This window comes from Electrophorus electricus, chromosome 2 (assembly GCF_041902795.1).
Source record: "Electrophorus electricus isolate QZ-2024a chromosome 2, ASM4190279v1, whole genome shotgun sequence".
Lineage (NCBI taxonomy): Eukaryota > Metazoa > Chordata > Actinopteri > Gymnotiformes > Gymnotidae > Electrophorus > Electrophorus electricus.
In genome coordinates, this window is record NC_137498.1 from 35,870,778 (window position 1) to 35,893,913 (window position 23,136).

At 37.1% G+C, this 23,136-nt stretch overlaps 3 protein-coding genes across 3 annotated transcripts; 1 reads left to right on the forward strand and 2 right to left on the reverse strand.

Moving 5' to 3' along the window:
• Positions 1 to 5,357: 5,357 nt before the first annotated feature.
• Positions 5,358 to 8,165, forward strand: bet1 (Bet1 golgi vesicular membrane trafficking protein). Its single transcript, XM_027012105.3, has 4 exons — positions 5,358 to 5,569; positions 6,181 to 6,290; positions 6,408 to 6,464; positions 7,328 to 8,165. The coding sequence occupies exons 1-4, from the start codon at positions 5,551 to 5,553 to the stop codon at positions 7,481 to 7,483; spliced, it is 342 nt and encodes a 113-aa protein (XP_026867906.1). The 5' UTR covers positions 5,358 to 5,550; the 3' UTR covers positions 7,484 to 8,165.
• Positions 8,166 to 8,367: 202 nt separating this feature from the next.
• zgc:85777 lies at positions 8,368 to 20,315 on the reverse strand. The gene is made up of 9 exons (XM_027012104.3): positions 20,092 to 20,315; positions 14,210 to 14,330; positions 10,927 to 11,056; positions 10,627 to 10,733; positions 10,087 to 10,254; positions 9,790 to 9,963; positions 9,190 to 9,351; positions 8,897 to 9,047; positions 8,368 to 8,668 (listed from the first exon to the last, which is right to left on the reverse strand). The coding sequence occupies exons 1-9, from the start codon at positions 20,275 to 20,277 to the stop codon at positions 8,578 to 8,580; spliced, it is 1,290 nt and encodes a 429-aa protein (XP_026867905.2). The 5' UTR covers positions 20,278 to 20,315; the 3' UTR covers positions 8,368 to 8,577.
• A 1,250-nt stretch (positions 20,316 to 21,565) lies between these two features.
• gngt1 (guanine nucleotide binding protein (G protein), gamma transducing activity polypeptide 1) lies at positions 21,566 to 22,469 on the reverse strand. Its single transcript, XM_027012131.2, has 3 exons — positions 22,412 to 22,469; positions 22,188 to 22,286; positions 21,566 to 21,877 (listed from the first exon to the last, which is right to left on the reverse strand). Exons 2-3 carry the CDS (start codon positions 22,281 to 22,283, stop codon positions 21,752 to 21,754), a joined length of 222 nt encoding a protein of 73 aa, XP_026867932.1. The 5' UTR covers positions 22,284 to 22,286; positions 22,412 to 22,469; the 3' UTR covers positions 21,566 to 21,751.
• Between the last annotated feature and the right edge of the window lie 667 nt (positions 22,470 to 23,136).

A 23,136-nucleotide genomic window follows, 5' to 3' on the forward strand; every position in this document is an offset into this window, starting at 1 on the left:
CTCAGTGCTCAAGTGACTTAAAACCAATGCCTATGGTGAACTGCTAGAGTGCTGTTCCCTAAATGCCAACCTTTGGGTTAGGATATTTAAAGAGTGATACAATATCCAGGTTCAGCAGCAAGTAGCAGGTCACTTGATAACTGTACATTGTGTACATACATATATACAGATCCATATATACATTGTACATTGGACATACATTGTTAATATATTTTTGTGTGTGTATATATATATATATATATATATATATATATATATATATATATATTACTAAACCAAATCCTCTACAATGCCTGATAAGGTTTAGTTAAGACACTTTTCAAATATATGAGTTTTCAATTGCCATTTGAAGACATCAAGTAGAAGTTTGTTCTATGAACTACATGTTCAATGATATGTCAAATGTGTTTAAGGATACGTGAAGGTTTATCATTAAGAGAGGTTTTGTACTTTATGTGAGCTACTGCACGTATTAAAGGAGAGTGAGATGAATGTTAAACAGCAGTGCATAGAGAGATGGATCAAAGCTGAGGATTTCGTATGAGATCCAATGCTATCAATATTGCGTGAAAAGAGTTTTAAAAGCTTTCATTCTACACTGGCATTAAACATAACACTGATTTATTTCTAGTTGAAGGCTGTCCTATATTAACCATTATAAAAAAGATACTAAATAATAAAACTAGGTCTGTTTAAGAAACTAGTTTTCAGTACTGAGGTACAGCATAGCATGTTTATTACTTGTACCATAATATGCTTACAAAATACATTTATCAAAACTTAATTAGAAGCATTTATTTCTTAGAAACATTTACATTTATGGAATTCAGTTGTACGGTTAGAATCTATACTACCTATGTTGTTATTCATTTTTAGTGTTAGCCAGTGTTTGCAATGTTTGTATCTGAGAGTGGCAACCAAAGCAAGGAAGCATTTTTTATACAATGCTTTTTACAGCTGCTGTGAGTGGCTGAAAGCACCCCATATATCTAGCCAACAGTGGTTCTATGCTCAGAAACTAGTAATGACCACAATACATCATTCATGCTACGTGTTTCATGCTACAGTTTGTAAATGCACAATCATCATTAAAAAACAATAAAGGAATGTGGCCAGTGAAGGTAGGAACAAGGCAGATAATTCTAATTAGGTGCGTGGTGAGTGTATAGCATAATTCTCCATGCAAAAATATATGTATTACATGTAATTATTTTCTTAGAATAACTGGGCTTGTTTCTTTGTCAATTAGACAATTAGAGACATGCTTTGAGCTGACATTAATGATTGATGCAGACATAATATGCAGACTAAAGCATGTACTGCATACAATGATTATGATCACAAGCCTTGTCTGCAACTATCAGTGAAATATTTGAACACTGAAAATGACTAGTTTGACCTTTGAACAAAAATATTAAGAAGATGGTTTCCACACCTGTCATCAGATTAATATGCAGAAAAACCTAAGAATTTGAAGCCTAAGAAGCCTAAGACTTGAAATTATTTGCAAGTGCAGTTCAAATTGATGTTAATGGGAGGCGGATTCCATCACATTACCATAAAGCAGTAAAATCTCACTTTCCATTGGCTCAATTTGCGATCTCTTTTATCATATATGTTTCTGACTTAATACTAACAGATTAATGCATTCCACACTTATTCATTGAAAAGCATGACCATTAATATTATATTATAACCATTAATCAACCCTTTACCTTCAGTACAAACTAAATTTCAAAGAAAATTACTGAGAGATTGTACTAATAATCAATACACCAGTTAATGGGCTCACTCTTTCTGATGACCTATCCATTATTCACACCGGTGTTCACTGGTTCAGGCTACTGAGGGCTTGTACGTTTAATAATTATTAGATTACCTTTAATTGGTGAATTAAACAGGTGAATATCTTTGTACTGTGTCCATTCCAAGGAGTTTGAAATGTTGGTAAAACACTGATATTGTTGCAAGTAAGTTGCCATTTATGACATCTATCTGCACAAACGTATCTCTCCTATTAAAGTAAATAGAGGAAAATTTTCATAACATCAAATTATATTCACTTATTTTTTCTTCTACCTAAAGCATGAGTCATTCCAGTTTATGTAATCAGTAATATATTTATGCTTGTTTAGTCTGAAAACTTTATACACTATCCTTTGTCTTCATGTTGCAGGATCCCACTACTGCTTTGATCTCGGGCTGTGTGATATGTTATTAGTTAACTCAAGCACAGCATGAGACAAAATGAAGATAATACTGTATTTCTCTCTGACAGTTTCAGAAGCCATTCAGTTGAAAAGGGATTTATGAATCTGGTTTGATCCTGTTAGTCTGAAACAATTCTTGAGGCTTGTTTAAGAATACACAGGCTTAAACCAACAATTCCATCTCAGGAAAGCAAACAGCAGTAAGACATGGGAGATATAAAAACAAGAAGACATGGGATATATGGCAGCTATAAAACTTGATCCTCAGATCATGTCTCACAATTGGCCTAATGTTTATGGTGGGATGCTTAAGAGAAGTTTCAAGTTTTTAGAGTTATGTTTCCAGTTTAGTTTAGAGTTAGGTTAATTTGTCCATTTATTTATGATACCCAAAATGGGTGAGGATAGTATTAATTAATTGTGACATGAAGTGAGGCAGGATGCAAAGATGAGCAGTGACAAGATGAATGTTTAATAAACACAAAACACAAAAACAAAACAAAACAAAAACATGATACAAAAAACACTGAACTAGAACAAAACGAAGCATTGTAAGCAAACAACAGGTCTATTGGACGATATAACAACCTACTGGGCAACAACCCCCAGACCAATGTCAAACAGTGAGATCAGAGGACTGAGTGAACCAAAACAGTCCAGCGCAAACAGAACAGAGGGGAAGTGGGCAGGGACCATGATGATGACAGACACAGGAACAGGCACACTAACAGGAAGGGGAACAGACATAAATGGAGACACATGGACTGGCATGGTGACTGTGATGGGGATACGGACAGTGATAGGAACAGGTATATGGGACACTGGGTCATCCAGAGGAGGGGAAAACAGTCCAGAGAGGTTGAGAGGAAAACCAGCCAGCCCTCCCGTTGTCGGTTGAGGCGTGTTTCACCGAGTCCGCAGGCAGCTTAGATGAAGGGATTTATGAATCAGCCTTTTGGGCTGACAAGCCGGGGAGCGCACCAGATGAATCGCCTTTTTCGAGAGCAGCGCTGGTGGTGCTTCTGTCTTTTCGCTGCTGGATGAATGAGTGGGCACATGGCCTCTGGGGCTGTGTGCATTAGACGAGGATGTGTCCCTTAATGATTTGGGCACTGAGGACTTTGCATGCTCTGGGTGGTGCCTTAAGCACTAGGGGCTACTCGCCTATGGAATCTCCTGTCCCCGTGTCAGAACCTGTAGTAGGATCCTCATGAAGAACCTCCTCCTGCTCCATCAAAGGATCCTCTATGTGGTGGGATAGCACATCCGACCTGAAGCTGACATTGCAGTCCTCAGTGGCTATAATCCTCATAGTCCTCCCAGTAATCCACAGAGGGCAAGTCGGACCCAGAAGAGTCCAACCTTGGACACTGGTTGTCATAGTTGTACCTATCCCTGCAGTCTAGGTAAGGTAGGTTGGACGCTGCATAGTCCAACACTGGATCACCACCAGGGCCCCCATAAAATCTTCCAGGAGCACTCCCCCTGCTGAAATCGTAGTAAGCATGCCCAACAAGATGGAGGATTCCTCTGCTTTGATTGGGTTGGGACGGCTATGCAATTTCTTTCCATTTTTCCCCTTAGGCTTGGCTTGTGGCATCCCTCAGTGGTCCGTGATTCTGTGACGGGAGGCGAGGTAGGATGCAGAGACGAGCCATGATGAGATGACCATTTATTAAACACAATACACAAAACAAAGGTAAAACATGAGACGAAAAACACTAAACTTGAACAATATGACCCATTGTAAGCAAACAACAGGTCTTCGGGATGATAACTGGCAGCTGAAGCACAGTGCACACGGGACACACAGAGAGAAAGACTAATGACTACACAGGATCTTAAATACACACATTAACAATGGAAAACAAGGAACGGGTGTGATACATGTGAGGGGTGTGGCCACGAAGACAGACACACAAACACACAAACACACACACACACACACACACACACACACACACACACACACAGAGACAACGTCACACATTCATAGGGAGTAGTCTAGGAGGAGGGGGCCATGCCGTGACACAGATAGAACCTCGAATAAAAGGTGCCATTTTGCACTCTAGTCAGTGTTCCATTTAAATCATGTATACAGAAACAAAACAATAATAGTGTCAATATGAAATTACGTATGGACTGCAATGCATCATCAGCTAATACTGTGTAATAATTAAAATGCAAATCCATGTCAAATTATATTTGTGTCAAGAATGCAAGGTGGTGACAGGTGAAGACAATGGCACATTAATGTGTGTAACTGTTTATCCACAGTCTGAATGAAATGGAATGGATTTGTGTGCATGATGTTGAATGCTGATGAGAGAGGACCTGCTGGGCTGTGACTCAGTGCTGCACCAGTCACTGGAGCCTGTTCCTCAAGATTAGATCAGGGGTCAAGCTTCTTCCATGTTGTTAGCTGCTATTGCACTCTGGCATACTCACATGTGCAAAATGTCATATAAATGACACTCAAATTAGTGCTTTGCATTGTACATAACAAAGGGTACAAGGCCTTGAATTTAGTTACAATGCTGATTGTTTGCTGTTTTAGATGACACCATAATGCAAATGAAGGATGCACACAATCCTGATTCATGGGAATGTTTAACCAAGATAGAAGTATCTTGAAATTTTAATACATAGTTGGGAGTAATCTTTCATTTTAATTGTATTTCTCTGCACATTGCTGTAAGAAATGTCACAGAATTGTCTTATAGATTTCTTCTTCTTTGCATCATCTTTAACGGTGTTCTTTTTTATTCTTTACTGCTGGGATGCTGTAACATACTGTCAAATTAAAAGATGGGTTGCCTCTCCATATAATAAAAGCCAAAGGAACTAGGTGCTGTCAGATTTTGAATTATGCTATTGGACCTTTCGGAACTGACAAAACATTAGTCTAACTACTTTAGGATGTCCCTTTACTGTCCTATAAATTGAAGTCTTCTTCTACAACACTTATCATAATTTTTAGCTTCTTGTGAAATCTAACATAATCTTAAATGAAGTGGAATTAGACTCACATAAATAAGTGCTTTTACAGGTTTGCTATCATTATCAGAAGCCTTCGTATCTTTCAATTAGACACATGTAAGATAACACTACAAATAACTTCATTACCCATCATCCTCGTACATTGAGCATTACAACTATCTGGGCTTCCGTAGGATGTCGTGGCGTAGATACCTGGGCCAAAGTTAGAACTATTGGTTCATTCAAGTTCGCTAGTTAGCGACCTTTAAAAATCGAAAACAAGAGATTAAAACGAAATCCACTTAGGTATCTAGAAGTGGTGTGATTATATACTAGATTTTTGGCAAGTACAGAAGGCAAAATGAGACGTGCAGGTTTGGGTACGTAGTTTAGCTAACTTGCTTTAACGCACGCTAGTCGTCCAATGATGTAGCTAACCTATGTGAGTTAGCGAGCTAAACTAGCTCCATATAAGCTGATATAGAGAACGCCATCTAAAGCTACCAGCATATCTATATAAATACAAAGCTATCTAGCTAAGCTAACTATGTAACCGCGTTTGCTGGCTGGTTATTTTGCTTCCAATCCAGATAGGAAACTGATGTTTAGCTAGCTAGCTAATTGGTTAGTGCGCTAACTTTAACTTCATACGTGGACGCCTCCAGCTGGCTAGCTAATACATGGATAGCTATAACAGCTAACTGGCTGTCATATTTCTATTTATTAGTTATCTAATTAATTAGCTAGTTGATGTGATAGCTGATTATATAGCTAGCGTTAGATGGTTAACTAACATCGCTAGCTTGTTGGCACGGTGTAGTACTCGTTAGATAGCAATATTGGCCCGGTAAAATAGCAGTCACAAAGAAATCTCGTTAAAGCTAGCCAGTAAATAATAGATTACCTTTAACTTTAGGCTCTGTCATAATCAGGCTGTTGAACCTCCTTGTGGTTGTTTTCCCCCTTAAATGTACTTTTTAATTTTGCACAGGTGAAGCAGCTCCGCAAGGAAGTTATGTCGCAAGCGGGTACAATGTTTACGAGGAGGAGAACGAACATTTACAGGAAGGTCTTCGAGCGAAAGTGAACGCACTGAAACATGTAAGTTATCATGTTTTGCTTCTAGTTACATCCATATATAGCACAAACAATGAGCGTTTTACATGTGTGGTCGTATGAGCAAGTCAACTAAACTCATTTGTTGCTTGCTTCTTTCAGCTGTCAATAGACATTGGGAATGAAGTTAAATACCAAAATAAAATGTTGGGAGAAATGGTAAGTTTGTATTTTCACGTGGCATATAATGAATTAAAGATTGTGACTGGAGTTGTATGTGGGGCAGATGGTCGACTTCTCCCTTGTTTGATTGTTCTTCAGGATTTTTTCCTTTGCTTTTTTTTTTTTTTGCTTAACTTCTCTGTTCTCTGTATGCATTTTCAGTCCATCCATGACCACCACTCACAAAAAAAGCATATATGTTTGCTTTGGCCTATTTGAGCAATGACCTGTTTGTGACACTGGAGAAAGGGAAATTGTCCAGGAACTTGCTGCTAAAGAGTTTGAGTTCTGGATTCTGCTAAGGATGAAATTGTAATCTAAAAATGTTCCATGTTTACATTTTCATTTTAAAAGTGCTGCCTAAGCCTGAATAGACATCGCAAGTTTCTGCTTATCTCACTTATAACAAGTCTCATCACCTCTGATATGCTTTCAATCCAGAATGCAAATTAGTCTATTGTTTACATATTTGACCTGACAAAATCTAGCATTAGTTGATTTCTGGATGAGGGAACATTTTCTTAGGGCTTTTCACAAAGTGTCTTTAATTATTTGTAAGAGACCTTACAGAGGGCAGCAATTTATGGTTATACTGGAGCCATGTAATTTTCAGTTATCTAAGGAAATCTATAGAGAAATCTTTAGAGAAATATGAACATTTTACTACAGGCTCAGAATTTGCTCATCACATTACCCTTGTCAGAGATGTACAAAATGAAACATCTAAGAATACTTGGATATCAGGCATGTAAAAGTCTGTCATTAGCTATTTTTATGATAAATGTGACCATTGATCTAAACCTAGTCACTACACACGTTTTGATTCATTTTAATCTTGGGCTTTACTTATTGTTTTGTAGGACACAGATTTTGACTCCACTGGTGGTTTACTGGGAGCCACCATGGGCAGACTGAAGCTGCTGTCCAGAGGAAGCCAGACCAAAATCTACTGCTACATGCTGCTTTTTGCCCTTTTCGTGTTCATAGTCCTTTACTGGGTGATCAAACTGAGGTGATGTACAGACTAATGCACTTGACCTTTCTCTGGACCTAATATCCCTTGAGCGCCATGCTCTGCTGGATCAGATGGTCAGGATTGTGGCATTGATGTCAACAATAAAGATGAGGACAGAGAAGTTTTGAGTTCCATTAACATCTCTCTTACTGGAGGTAATTTTTCAGTTATTGTGCAGTGTTGTGGACTGAAACTTAACATGCCAGAGTTCCTCCCTGCTACATAGTGATTTTAAAGTTAAAGGACATAAATGCTTTTGCTTTCAGGATTGCTTGTGAGATGCATAAGCTTTGAAGCAATTGTGGTATGCATCATTATGGATAATTTGTTGTTTCTTAGGAATAATGTTTGAAGTATTTGCCACAGTTTAGTTGTCTTCTAAATGTGTATTTGAATTTGAATTGTTTATTATGAACTGCCTGGAAAAAAGTTGTTAATTTATATGAATGAGCAGATCACAGGTAAAAGACAGTGAACCACCAATTTTAAATATCCAGCTTTTCAACATCAAAAGCAAGGAATAATTCATTGGTGTATATTAATCTGCATTTATATATAGATTTTTTTTGGGATATGTAGCTCAAATCTTTAAATGTAAAATGCATATTGGTTTTGGCATTTTCTAACAAGGGATTTGTAAAAAAGAAAGGATCAAGCATTAAATGTTGACTTTCTAAAACTGACAGATGCATGCCTGCATATTCAGCAGCAGCTGTATATCACGATTATGCTGGAACTGCAGACATAACAAAACCTAAAAAGCCACACGGTAGACCTAATCAAAATCTTTAAAAGTGTATGAGTTTGTGTGTGTTTGTTTTTATCTATCAAAGCTAATTTTGACATTTTTAATGTCTAAATGAATGAAATGGAGAAACAGAAGAGTACAAGTAATACAGGGTTTACTTGTGACAACTGCAAATATTACAATTAACTTGTATATAGTCTTGTTAAAGTGAGCAGCTTTCATTAAAAAATTAAAAACATGTAAGGGGAAGATGCAGTACAGCCTTCATTAAAAGGCTTGAATTAGATTTCCATGCTACATTAAGTGCACAATGCATTTTATCATGTTACATTTACGCATTATTGGTATTACTTCCTGGGTAAGGTGTCCATGTACTTGCAAATGATTGACAGCATGACCTCATCCGCTCCTCCCGCAATCGACAACACCCTGGAATCCCTTGTGACAACAACAATTGTATTCAGGTTGGCTATGTGGAACAATAATTTTACTTTAATGTAAATTATAATTGAAGCATTAGAAACAACCATCTGGTAATTGGATCTACTGCCTAAGAAATGAGGCAAATGCATTTGTGTTGCTTCAATGTCTCATATCAATAGGTGTCACTCCTGCTTAATAATGGGTCATGTGGAATCAAATTGAAAGCGATGTTTGGGGACTGACCTATAGAACTGGCTGACCAGGACATCACTGGTGAAGCCCATTCCTCCCCAGTACTGCAGGCAGCTGTCGCTTAATTCCCGGGCTAGGCGGCCTGCCTTAAGCTTCGCCATGGAAGCCAGCTTTGTTACATCGTTGCCTTTGATGTAGAGAGCTAACATGGAAAAAAATAATTCTCAAACATGTTTACAATATCATATTCAGATTTTCTGCTATCAGACATTACACTAATCCCAAATTTGAAATTTAAGAAACAATGGAGCAAGCATATGAAAATAGCCTGAAATGAGTTTCACCTGTGCAGTGGTAGAGGAGGGAGCGCAGTAGCTCAATTTCAGTCTGGAGCTCTGCTAACCTGAAGTGCACAACTTGGTGGTACAGCACTGGCTGCTGGAAGATCTTCCTCTGGCGAGTGTACTTAATTGTCTCTTGCACCACTTTCTCCATAGTTGTCAGAACTTTTAATTAAAACAGGGCTGGTTGGAAAATCTCTGCATTCTTCCCATATACAATGAATGGCAAGAGATAGAAGTTTTGTATCGCAAATTATTTGAGTGCTGTATTTCACAAAGATTATTGTAAACATATTTAAAGACGAAAAAGCAGAATGGTGCTGAGATCAAAGAAGAACATTTCTTAGGAAAAAAAGCAAGAAAAATATTTCCATTTCAGGTGATGGGCATTTTCTGCACATGTGGTAGCCATTTTGTGCAATCACTCTGACATCAAAGGAAAAGAAAAACATTGAGATATGGAGATACAGATATAATGATATAAATTGTACTGCTGTTCATCCCTGTTCAGACTATCCTGGACTAATTATATTCCACATAATTATTCACTAGTAGGGAGTACTTCAGGATATGAGACACATGGGAAGCATCACCATTACTTACCATTGGCTACTCCCCAAAGGCGCTCTTCCTGGAATTGCAGCATCTGGTATGTGAAGCCCATGCCCTCTTGGCCAATGATGTTTGTACAGGGCACATGAACATCATCAAAGAACACTTCTGCTGTATCTGACGACCACATCCCTATCTTGTCAATCTTACGTGCAATATGGATTCCTGTAAACGAGATAAATACTAGCATCTACTACTATCAATGCCATGGCAATGAAAAAAAACTACACAGTAAGAGCTCCCAATGACCACACTGTTAGGGGAGAAAACTGTGCATATGCTCATCACCATGTAGATTCATGGGTAAGCATATGAGGGACTTGTTCTTGTGTGGAGGTCCATCACTGGTGTTGGCCAGTAGGCACATCCAGTCTGCTTGTGCTCCATTGGTGGTCCACATCTTTCCACCATTAATGACCAACTCGTCTCCTTTACGCACAGCCTTAGTTTTGATACCTAGAACACAAAAAAACATTTTCTCCTTAGACTCTTTAAAGCCTCACAAGCCTCACAGTGGCTCATGCTTGGGAAAATTAATTGAAATTCCAGAACAGTAAATGTAAAAAATAAAGTCTACACATGAATACTGGCATAAAAATGTAAAGGCACAAAATGCTTGCAAAAAAAGGACCTGCATAAAACAAACAAAAAACTGCTAAAACTATGGGGTGTCTATTAGCTCTGCATGATATCCCCATGAAGTTCTTTAATCTTACTATGCCTAAAATGCTTTGAAGTGTTCAGTTTAAGAAATAATTAGGTTCACATCCCCCTTTGTCATTTTATATCCCTTGTTTAGTGGTTGCCCTGGGCAAAGTGAAGTCTTACTTGCAACATCGGAGCCAGCTCCAACTTCACTCACTCCTAGACATGCCACTTTATCTCCTGTTATGGAAGGCTGCAGAAACTCTCTCTTTAGCGCTGCAGATCCAAACCTATAGTGGCACAGAGTTCAACTAAATTCCTTATAGCCATAATTACACATTATTTATTAGCCTATTCAGTATGGTGTTTTCTTGATGTCATAACTGTAACTGAAAAAGAAGCAACGGAAACCCTTGAACTTAGATTTTATTAAAAATAAATCAGGTTAAATATTTCCTCTGACTGCAAGCACAAAAAAATTACCTGGCCAGTGCAGGCGTAGCCATATCACTCTGGACTCCAATGGCCATGGGAATGCCCCCACAGTTGATGTTGCCCAACTCCTCAGCCACAGCCACGCTATAGCTGAAGTCCAGTCCCAGACCTCCATACTCTGCCAACATCAAACAATACAGCAAAGCCCAAATGAATCATCTCATCATCTCGGATTTCATTACCATAACAGGTACATCATTAACACCAGCTCTGATCTCATTAATTGGGGTCTCTGGGGAACACTTTCAAAAAGAAACCTAATTCTGACTTGTTCATGTCAATCTTAAGTTTTCTTAGCTGTTCTATAATTGTTTCAGGCATGAACTCCTAATACCTGGTGACATCTTGGTGATACAGCTCAAAAAAAGGGTGATTTCTGGTTAATGACAGGAATCTAACTTGGTTTTATTAAAAATCTTAACAGCATTAAGATTAAATGTTAAAATGCAGATTAGTTTTAGTACTGCTGCTACTAACAGTTATTACTACTAACCTTTATACTTTTTGAAATACTATCATTTAATTTAATACTTCAAAGAGGAAACTTTTCCTGCCTCACCCTTCCAATAGATGGTCATATCATTTGCCTCACACCAATTTTGTGAGGTTACGGTGTAGTATTTTCACTGTTCTAAGATTGCACTCTTCTATGCTGAGACTGTTGTCATAACTGAGATCTTTTGGAGCCACTCCTCCATCTTAGGGGTCACAACCCCAAGTGCCCCTATCAGCAACTGAACAACCTTGGTGTTAACCCTCCACATTCTCTCTTTTTCTTTCAGTCCCTTGAATTTTCTTTGTCACTTGGGACAAGTAATTTTCCATCACTTGGGACTACCATATCTACTACCACTGCTGTTTTTCTGCATCTTAGCTACTGTCATGATGTCAGAATGGTTATCAACTATTTATTTGTCTGTCTGGGTCCAGAGGTCCCACAGAATTTTAGCCTTGTTATTTTCCACAATTCTCTGCAGTTCCACCCATTTGGACTTCGGGGCTTCCAACACAAATACCCAATGCATTCCTTTTTATGATCCCTCCCACTCAGTGTATGCTTTTCCTTACCAGCATCTTACATCCTGCTGCATAAAAATTGGAAAAGGTTAAATAAAGCTGAATGTTTTTGTCACAGTAATGGTTCGGGCCTTTTTTTTCCTTCAGAAAATACACTTGTGAAGTAAATGGACACTGGGTCACCACTTTACAACATGTCAAGTGGCAAAGGAGAGCTCTCCACCCATTTCCTGTAATATCACAGGTCAATTCCTATTGTGATGGTGCATTCAGGCTTTAAAAGAGGAACGTGAAAGCACAGGAAACAGATACAGATTAAGATATTGCAGTAATGATGCCTCAAAGTACCAAAAAAGAGGCTGCAGTGAGTCTGAACAGCCACGTAAAACAGCCACGCATAGAAGTCCCATAGAGAGCCAAACAGCTACTGAGCCCAACCTGTGCCTTCAGGCCATTCTGTAGTTATTTACAAGAGCATACAGAATGCAATTTGATTCTGTCTGCGTTAACTGTATGAGAGAGATTTTAGTGCTACATGCCAGAGAGCCATGTAACCCACACCCCTAATTATGGAAGCTCTGTTGATCCCAAATTATTTTGCACCTGCATTTTGAGTTAGTAGATGTACATGAAATCAAATAATGCAGCTACACTCAAGTGTATTTCTTAACCATGCATCGGCTTTCCAGAGTAACAGTAGTGTGAAGAGTATTTTCAGTATTAAACTGTTCACTCTGACTCAGGATAGAATTGTTATGATTCAAGCTGTGCAGTAATGTTTAGAGTACAACACAGGACAAAAGTAATATCTGTGGTTTATTTACACAGCAGTCCTTTGTGGTTTCCATTTGAGTAATCAAAAAAAGTTACAAAGGATAAGGCACAGACACAGATTAGGATGTCCAGGGGAGACTGCTTTCATACATTTGAAAGGGCTTGATACAACCACCCTAAAGAGGAAAAGAAACAAGGTAAGGTGCCAAGATAAGCAAGTGTCTGACTACACTATATACTTCATGAATAGGAATAACAAGTCCTGTAGTGTTAGTCAGTTTTCCTGCCCAGTGACACTGGTGGCTTTTATTTAAAAATTAAAACTTTTGTGAGCGTTTTAAGGTAAAGAATTTAGTTAAACTCTTAACAAGAAGCAAAAAGGCCTGACCAAGCACAATAATCAAGACTCAGTATAATCTCCTGCTCATCTCCTATGTATGAGGAAACATGACACATCTTTGTTTTAAGACTAATGGGAAACAAATTTGTTTTACACTAACTGCTTACACACTGAATAGGCTCCCACTTATTCTGCTCAAATCCTTCATTTTTAACCTAATAGATGTTTGTTACATTAGCCATTTAAATTATTATATCATACATATGTAGAATCTCTCAGAAGTATCAAATGCTGTGTATTTAATGAGGTGAGTTGATGGTAATCCCAGATGGTAATCCTGAGTCCAGGACAGTCTTCCCAAACCCTCTTTTAATCCTGCCTGTTAATGCAAAAGTCTCCTAGTGTCAGCACTTCTTAATGTGATAGTCGCTCTCCATTGACCTACAGATGTATAAAGTAATTTTCCCGTTGGCAAAACACAACAAGCTCTCAGCATCATTCTCGACAACAAAAACCTTCCTCTGCAGATCCATGTAACAAACAGGATGTATAAAAACAGAATTCTTCAGGCTATGAGAAAGCATTGTGAATAGGAAAAATGATATTGTTGTGGGACACACAGTATTTTGAGCATACTATTGGCTCCATTTTGATTACACGGTTAGCCATTAGTCATTTAAACATAACAAAACTAACTTTTGTAAGTGATGCTTTCCAGCTCAAAAAACACCATTCAGTTCCTCTTCACGGTATAAAAAGTCCTACCAATATTACTCCTTATACCTTTTTCCACCTTTGATATAAAATTTCACTCAATGTACATTTAATCATTTACCTTATTAAAACATCTTTTTTAAAGAAAAAAAAAAAGTCCAGTTTCTGAAGACACATTTGCTTCAGGATGGATATTTAGTGCCTTCTGAGGGCAGTCTAAGTGCCCCTGAGTGAATTAAGATTTTAGCTCGGAAATATGATATCTCTTCTTTTGGGATGGAGATTATTCATAAGAACACAACTTTAAATAAATGTTGCCATTATCAAATGCTGGATTCTTATACAAAGGTTCAAAATTGTCCCATTCTCTCAGAAAAATGAGAAGAATTTAAGACACTTTAATTTAGCAACTGATTGTCTGCTCACCCACAGGCTTGCTGACTCCCAAGAATCCTGCACTTCCTAGGATCTTGAAGATCCTGTGAGCAGGGAACTGGCCTTCTTTCTCCCATTTATCAACATGAGGATTGATCTCCCGATCAATGATCTGCAAGAGTAGTCAAAAAGCAGTGATTTGTATGTTTGGAAATCTTTACCCAGCTTGCATTTGGTAAAGCCACTTCTGTATTAATGTAACTATTATCAGAAGAAAGATGTAGACACTGGTACTGCACTCTACCTAACAAGCCTGAACAGAGCAAATGATCTCTCAGCAGTTCTATATTTTGTATGCCCAGTATCTCTCAACTGTGTACTAAATGTTAAGTCTTGGGTTATATACTATCCCATTTATATCCCATGTTTAATGTGTTGTATTATTTGCACTAAAGCCTACTGCTCTCATTTTTTCCCCTGTAAAATGCATTATATGTTTAATGTTTACATCCGAGGCTAGCTAAAATACATTTTGTTAAAGGCTTGCTCTGTGCACCTGTGTATATGGTGACAAAATTATTTAACTGAATACAAAACTCCTAAGATTAATTTTTCACTAACATGTTAAAAACTATGAAACATTTTCACAAAAATTCAGAATCAGCAATTCTGCTACATCTAACTTTTCAGTGTAAACCTAACTCTTCTGCAAATCAAATTAACAGTTAATGAACAGTTAAGACTTAATGTGTTTATATCAATGTTAGTAACTACAACAAATCCTCTATATAAGAAAGATACAAAAACAAACAGAAAATAAATGTAGCCTTAACAGAAAGCCTCAGTAGTAAAGTAGGCTCTAATTTTTATATGGGTTGAGGTAAGTCACTATAGTTAGTTCATGATCAATTAATACTTATTGTAGGGTATTGTTTATTACACTGATGTTGTCCAACAAACTCTAGTCCTTATTGTTTATTACACGTATTATTGTTTAAGATAGACCTTATGTATTTGATACTTCTAGGCATCAGCAGTGATCCCTGTATTTCTACAGTATTCTAGATCATTGGGATATTGGACTCTACTGCACTGATTAGGATGTATTCTATGAGTAAATTTAAAAGCACTTTTGTAAGTTACTCTGGATAAGAGTGTCTGCTAAATGCTGTAAATGTACATGTAAATTTATATTGTGGGGAGAGCCTCCAGTGGAACAATATATCGTCAGTGCTTAAATGATCGGCCAAGTCACGTGTGATTCTCAAACATGGAAAATGACATTTTAATAAGGCATGTATTGAAAGATAGCAAATCTATCCTTTAACAAAGGCTCAAGTCAGCCAGCCCACCCGAGACTCAAATCCAGGTTCGACAGGAGTTAAGTGTAAGCTCTGACAACTGGACCAAAGAGTCAGCTCCCTGGCACAGCAGCCAGAGGACCCATTTAATCCTCTTATGTGATACTGTCTGTCACATATCCTTTACATATTTTATTTAACAGGAAGTTAGGATCTGTCATTTGATAAGTAACAAAATAATTAAAATAATTTTGCTTTATTTCACAAATCCAAATTCGCTTTACAATGCAAAAGAATTTACAGATAAAAATACTGTTGAAAGAGGTAGCATTATAGAAGAGAAAGACAAGTAAGGTTTTATAGAGAGAGGGGAAGAATTTCAGTTTAGGTGCTACGGCACTAAAGGATCTGCCAGCCATAAGAGAGTTTAGTGTAACCATCTGTCAATGGTCAGAAACACTCATATTTCTCCTGCTAATTTTGTTCAAAAGCCCCAAGTGCTCAACATTATCTCGTGTCCAATTCCCTTCTTTACAACATATTTTACAACATATCTCAGTACTGATATTATTGCTGTGGGAAAAAAATCTGCTGAATGACATGCAGAAAAGCTTTGTTTCACACAGAGCATCATAAATTGCTAAGCTATGATGCCTTCTAAGTGTAACAGAAAACCACTTATACTTGGCACTGGGGTTAAGTGAGGTGGGAAACAGAGCTGAGTCACTATTAAGTCATAGGTGACTAATAGTAGTAAGGCTCTTGGACATTCATTTACCACTCTCTAAGAGATATGACTGCCTATTAACTGATTCTTAAGACTGTTTAGCAAAAGCTCTTTCAAGTCAAGTTTAAAAAAACGTAATTTCAGTTGAAATTAAGATACTTATTAAACTTGATGTTGGAAGCATGTACTACATCCTGCACAAGTTGCAGACTTCAGGCAGTAATTGACTGATTGCTAAGGAAAGCAAGAATGTATTACATTTACAGTATTTGGCAGACATGTGACAAGTACTATATATGACATTTTATTTATGATGTGTTTAGTTATTTCTGATCCCCTTAAATAGAAGAAGCAGTTCTAAAAAGAGCCAGGACTTCCACATGGGCCACCTAATATAGATGTCACTACCTTTGTGCAGAGTAGGCTTGTCATGATACCAGATACTGGCACCATGTGTAGTATCACAATTCTCGATACCAAAATGATACCTTGGCATAAAACCCCCCACAAAAATATGAATATTATTCCATTGTCTGAACGTAAAATATTTATTTTATTGAGTGCAGAAAAATCTGATTGCATAAGATTTTTAAATGGAATCTTGCTAAATAAATATAATTACTATATAATAAGCCAATTATTTCAAACTTTCTTTTTCTGTAATTACATTTGGGAGTTTCTTTGCTTGTTTAATGTTCTTAGCTAGGAAAACCAGCACGTCTACGTGGTCTCCTGTGGTATCATTCTCCCTGCACTGCTCTTTTCCGGCTTCTTTGGAGTCTTTGCCATATTTTGTGTGTCTGTCTAGAACAGATGTAATGGTAGCCTGACTGGATGATGTTGAGTTCATGAACATTCATAATTGCTCACCCAATCCTCCGTTTTAAACACCAATATTTTACTGTTTAAAATAACCCCACATGAAATTTAACAATTAAGTAGGCTACATGCTTTATAGCCTACTTGCGATGGAAACAAGAACACATGAGCTCACCTGACGAGTAATTAACTTGACCCAACAACAGTTAAATTATAAACGAAACATTTCATTAATCACTTAGGAAAACTCCCTGGGGTAGCCTTTATCTTTGCTAACCTGTCATTTTTTCAGCTCTTTAAACTACAGAGGTCAGGCCTAATGCTTAGTCAAGTTGCTGGCGCTGCCTGTTTTGCAGTTGAGAGATTTATAACACTTTGCATACTGGTTTTGTCTTATCTATTGGCTTGGGTGTCTTCATCGGCGATGTAGGCAAAATATACCGACACTTGAAACCTTGAGCCCGTTTTCCCAACAAGTCGCAGAGACGACAGAGAATATCTTTCCTTTTCACCGTAGCTATGCTAACTAACTAGGTGTCACATGTTATGCTAGGTTACTGCCTTTCATAGTCTATGCTGCCTTCTTGCCGCACGAGCGTGTGCAGCCCATCCGAGTCAAATTAGCATGCGCAATTAGATTCGCATGACCAGAATACTGATTTCTGTTCCTCGGGCCATATTGAGAACTACAAGAGTGTTGAAAGCATCGAATGTTACAGAATCGAATCGTTAGCTACATTGTAGTATTGAAAAAACACTGAACATTCGATGACTCGTGCAACTCCAGTGCAGAACTGAAACAACATAAATTACTTACTTATGAACTACGTTGTACAGCTATTTTTGAAAGCTATGGGTTTTTCCCCCAATCCCACATAAATAGTTAACACATGAACGTCTTATTAAAAAAATCAAGAGCTAGGGATTCATGAACCATAGTGTGTGACAGAACAATTCACCTCATACTCTTTTGTTTGATACTTTCCTGTCCCAATCCTGTTATACTGTGTTTTCTTGTAGTGCCCTTTCCTGTCAAAAACATGTCCTGTCCAGTCATGTCCTGTGGTGAAGGGACTGCCACCCTGTCCTGACATTTAATATTTTCCTTTTTTTTAAATGAGCTCCCGTCGTGTCATTTTACACAGTACCTTGTACACATACAAGTTAAAACCAGCCTAATATTTGCCAGCTTTGGGAAAATGCACTAAAGAGCATTATCCTGTGCTCTACAGTCACAGCAATTACTTTATATACAGAAAAGATAATTATGACAAAATGGCAAGTAGCAAAACTGGCTGAATCTAAAACTCTTTTTTTATCATCTCATTTTGCTCATTTATTTTAAGCAGGAGCAGGTTTAGTTTCTCCCCTGTTCATAATTCTTGCTTTAAACAGTAAATTTAATTGTTTATGCAACATAGAAATATGACTGTCACATTTTTGTCAATGATATTTATTCAAATATAATGCTAATGATTATATTCTCAGTGGTCAGGTCTGTTTGGCAAAACCTTTTTTTCTGTATTACTGTCTAGGACAAAATGTTTTTATTGCTTTGTGATGAGGACAAAACCTTGCAAGGTCAAAGAAATAGGATGAATGTACCCTGGCACCTAACCCAACCACACTATCATGCCCATATGAGGAAGGAAAGTACAGTGATGTTTTCTTTGTCAGATCATGTGGGGCCAAGAGTGCACTCTATCAACTTCTTTTCAATAGAGTATGCAAACAGAAGATATTACTAGCCAGCAGATTCTATTTACTGAATGTGAACATGTAAAACACAGTATAGTATATAAGCAGACCCTGTCTGTCCACCTGTATAGGAAAGTTTTATGCATTGTCGTAAAAGTAATGTTTGGTAAATAAATTAAGCTATGGTGGAGAAAAAATAATATGGTCAAAAATGTTGTGTATCTTCTTTGATTAAGAAGTACAGAGAAAAAACACAACTTCCCAATTGCAGAATTTCCAGTGACATTACAGTACATAAACTGGGCAATTGGGAAAATGTCTGATAATCTAAAAAAGACAATTAAAAAAAGCAGACAAAAAAGTATTGTTTTCTTCAAAGTATCCATATTTTCTGCTTTGGATTCTATATTTGTAATGTTTGGTGATCCTCTGGTGATTATGCCATAACGCAACATTCTTTCTCTTTGTTAAAACTGCTTTCAGTTACACTATTTTAAGACAAAGAAACTTTTATTCAAATTGTATAGAAAAAGGATGTTCTTCCTCTCAGGAGAATTGTGGCTTAGCACTTCCTTTTATCTTAACCGAAGGTTCTACATCCCACAAGGCCCAAGTGTTTATTTCCAAAGTTCTTTTACCCTTTTAGCTGGTGTAAATATGGATATGTAGCATTAGAACCAAAATGTTCAATTTCTTAGCGATAACTGTTTTAAGACATATAACTGATTTCTTACAGTGCTCAACCGGCCAGGGGTATGTCCTCGAATCTTTTATTTGTGCTATCACTGTGCTTTCTATTGAATTACCTCGTATTAGTCCTATTTCAATGTTCTTACATTCGAAAATCTCGATACATTTACCCTGTACCCTGCTGAGATATCAGATGTATTTGCATTTAGTCAGTGGCGGGGACGTTGGGGGATTCAGCTAGCTAGAGTCTACAGAAATTAAGTGTCACATAACAACCATAGCGTTATAGATTGTATTTCAAAAATGGGAAGACGCAGACGTAGCTATGCCTTCCCCGATTTACCTGGGACAAGCGAGGTCATAGTTTTAATCCATATATGTGGTATATAAATAGCCAGAAAGCTAGCTAGCTATGTAGCTATTTAGTTTGTAAAGCTTCTGCTATGAGCAAGCAGATATGTTGTACAATGACCTCTCACCTACACTGACTAGGGTTAAGGTTATAGTAATACGACACTTGAATTAGCTAAGATAGCTAGCTAGCAATATTTTTTTCAGGATCATGTCACTTCAGTTCTAACTTATGTTTGAACTTTAAAGTTTTAAGTGCACTACCGTTAGTTAACTATTAGTTACCTAACAACGTGCAATCTGTCATACTTTATGGCTAGCGATAGCAAGCTAAAACTAAAGTTTACCTTTTTTAGGGAGTCCTTCAGTGCAAAATGCTCCTGTGTGTAGAGGACATGATCACTTGTCTCGACCGAGTCCTGAGATTTAGCAGACACGTATTCTGATAAGTATCGCTCGTGGCAAACTATAGCTGATTTGAGAACATGATTTATACCCAAATGTTTTCTCAAGACTCTTCTACATAAAGCCATTGTTGCCCAGTTGTTCTGCAACTCTGCGCATGCGTGCAGACATAACCTATAACTCAAAATACAACGTAGGCAGGTATCTTGTTTTCTTATAAATTTACCACAGAAATATGTTTCTTTTTTCCCTCAAAACGTTGTTGGATATTTCGCTTCAGAGAGATCGAAAACAGTATACATCCTTGCAGGATTCAGACTAATAGTTTAACGAAGTTCATAGCAGTTAATGTGACATTTTGGCTTACACCTCATGTAATCACAACAGGAATCTTAAAGCCAAAGAAGGCTGTAGCCATGAATGGAACATTGGGGGGATTGACTATCTCATGACATAAAATGACTGCTATTATTATTATTATTATTATTATTATTATTATTATTATTACTTGGTCTTAACGATCAATATTGGTTCATTTTCTCACTCACCTCCAAGTCACCTGCTCTCCCTGACCTTTCAGCATCCTCATACTGTCTCTCTACTTTGAACGATCTAGAGTGAACATGAAAGAAATATTATCAGTTAACAACTGTTATTTCTTTCCATGATGTTCAGGAATGGATTATTGACAATTTCTTATTGTTAACACATTATTAGATATGACTGGCTATTATTACATCAGAAAACTCTTTCTCAATTCTTGTTTTTTTTCTAAGGTTTACCAAAAAACTACTGAATGTCATTGCCATCCTTCCTCTTGCTCATGACTAGCAATAAACACATTTATCATAAGCAAGTACAGCTCCACAGGATACTATACAAATATGCAATAAATTAAAGCTGCTACTCGTGACATGTTCATATGCATATATACAGTGATTGACAATAATTATTACAATGTCAACATGCATTACTACAATGATTGACAAAATATTAAAACATTAAAGTTAGTTGAATATGCCTGGGACCATTGCTGGGCACTGCTTGAATGTGTGGCTATTTAACTTTCCAAGTAACTTAGTAGTGATGGTTGATTGATTGTTACAATAATGGTGTTACAATAATAGTTCAAGGGTATCTTGAACTCTAAACTAATATACTGGCTAAGATACAATCTGTGGCTTAATGACAAAGCACTTTTGTACGTTGCTCTGGATAAGAGTGTCTGCCAAATTCTGTAAATGTATATGTGGGGGCATTTTGAGAATATCTGAATATTGGGCAGGGCATGTCCTTCCAAATATGTATTCTGACTACAGCCTTGACATCAAACAAGGCTCTGACTATCATTGCATATCATCATCATTCTTATTTAATACAGGACTTAAGAAAGGAAAACACACCAACACGAGAGAGTCCACATCTAAGGTATTTATTTAAAATGCCAAACAAGCCATTCAGAGTCATTTGAATATTTGTCCTCAATTGTGTTTTTCCCTGTCTCAGGCATTAGAGCAGTTACCACATTTAAACAATAACAAGTGTCCATGTGCAGTACTGAAGGTCTAAATAGTAGAAGTTAGTGGAATTGCTGTGTCCAGTTCAGCAAATCACACATCCACCCTTTTCCTTGAATGGATTTTTCTCCTCTGGGATGCCTTTGACCAGGGGGTCTTCGTCTGTTGCACCCTGAATATATTCCATGACTTCTTCGCAGCACTTTGACACCTACAATAATAAGTTATTATCATTACTATAAATTTTGCACTTATGTTATAGTCATACACATCTGGAACGTAATATTGAATATTAACTCAGAATTCAGTTTGTGGAGTAGATTATTGGTGTCAACTGGCTTTTTGAGTAGTCTTTACCATATAGAACATTATGGGAAAAGTGTATTCACAAGAATTGAACTGATTACACCAATTAAATATGAATTGCAGCTTGTGAAGATCATTGTTTTTTATTTACTGTCATTGCACTATTATTGTTATAAATTATTATACATGAGTGACAGCAGCTCATAATAGCTTACCTTTTCCCTCTCTAGTTTCACCTCGGTTTTCAGCTGAGCTACTTCCATTTTTGCCCTATCCAAGTCTGTGAGATTCTCCACATTTATGACTGGCATTCTCTGTGAAATAGCAAATCAATGACAGATTCTTTAACAATATCAAATGATATCCATGATTTTTGAAACAAAATTATAATTGACAGTTTTAGATTTGACATAAAATCAATAAAGATAACCACACTTACTGCCACTTACATTCGGCTCCCTTCCACCATGAAAGTAGCCAGAAAATTTTCCATCTGTCTCTCAGTGCTGGTTATAAAGTAATCTGTATAAACATAATCTCTTAATCTTATTAAAACAATCACTCTTATTTTGCTCATGCAATACTACATAGCTTGCAGACTTTAGAAAAAGTACTGATGATATGACTATTTTTGGCCATCGCACAAAATTTAAATAGATTTTAGAGTAGGCAGAACTGATATGTTAATTGCCTGGCCATAATATTGTCATGGTAGCAATATAGGTCAAGGAGACAGAGTATTATAGGTTATAATGATAAACAAGTTAATCTGTGTTTATCCTCAACTAGTCATGCTGGGCAGTGTATCATCATTTTTACTATATTAAATGTGTTCCCTCAAGAATTGAATGAAATATGTGCTATCTAATTGCCCAGTCATCATGAATATAGCAATAAAAGTGTTTTTTGTACATGAGGATGCCAAAAATATGTATATTATGCTCATACATTCTAAAATAAATTGTCACAATGTAGAAGTGTATAAGAATGATTTCAAACTAATGAGATTTTGTTTGATGTGCAGGTGATTGAAATATACTGAAAACTGTATTGTTAAGACAGGATTCACGGATGTGACTGTTTCTGACTTAAGGATCCTGTCACAGTGAAAACACCATCATGCTTAATAAATCATAACAACCAAAACTAGAGGAGAAACCTAGA

Excerpts from the sequence above, each read along its gene's own strand:
- bet1 (XM_027012105.3), top strand. Across the intron at positions 6,291-6,407 it reads AAGTGAACGCACTGAAACAT|CTGTCAATAGACATTGGGAA; the intron begins GTAAGTTATCAT and ends TGCTTCTTTCAG. Across the intron at positions 6,465-7,327 it reads ATAAAATGTTGGGAGAAATG|GACACAGATTTTGACTCCAC; the intron begins GTAAGTTTGTAT and ends ATTGTTTTGTAG.
- gngt1 (XM_027012131.2), bottom strand. The coding sequence starts at position 22,283 with ATGCCAGTCATAAATGTGGAGAATCTCACAGACTTGGATAGGGCAAAA. Across the intron at positions 21,878-22,187 it reads TGAAACTAGAGAGGGAAAAG|GTGTCAAAGTGCTGCGAAGA; the intron begins GTAAGCTATTAT and ends TTATTATTGTAG.
- zgc:85777 (XM_027012104.3), bottom strand. The coding sequence starts at position 20,277 with ATGGCTTTATGTAGAAGAGTCTTGAGAAAACATTTGGGTATAAATCAT. Across the intron at positions 10,255-10,626 it reads AGCTGGCTCCGATGTTGCAA|GTATCAAAACTAAGGCTGTG; the intron begins GTAAGACTTCAC and ends TTTGTGTTCTAG. Across the intron at positions 8,669-8,896 it reads CTGGTCAGCCAGTTCTATAG|GGATTCCAGGGTGTTGTCGA; the intron begins GTCAGTCCCCAA and ends TGTTGTCACAAG.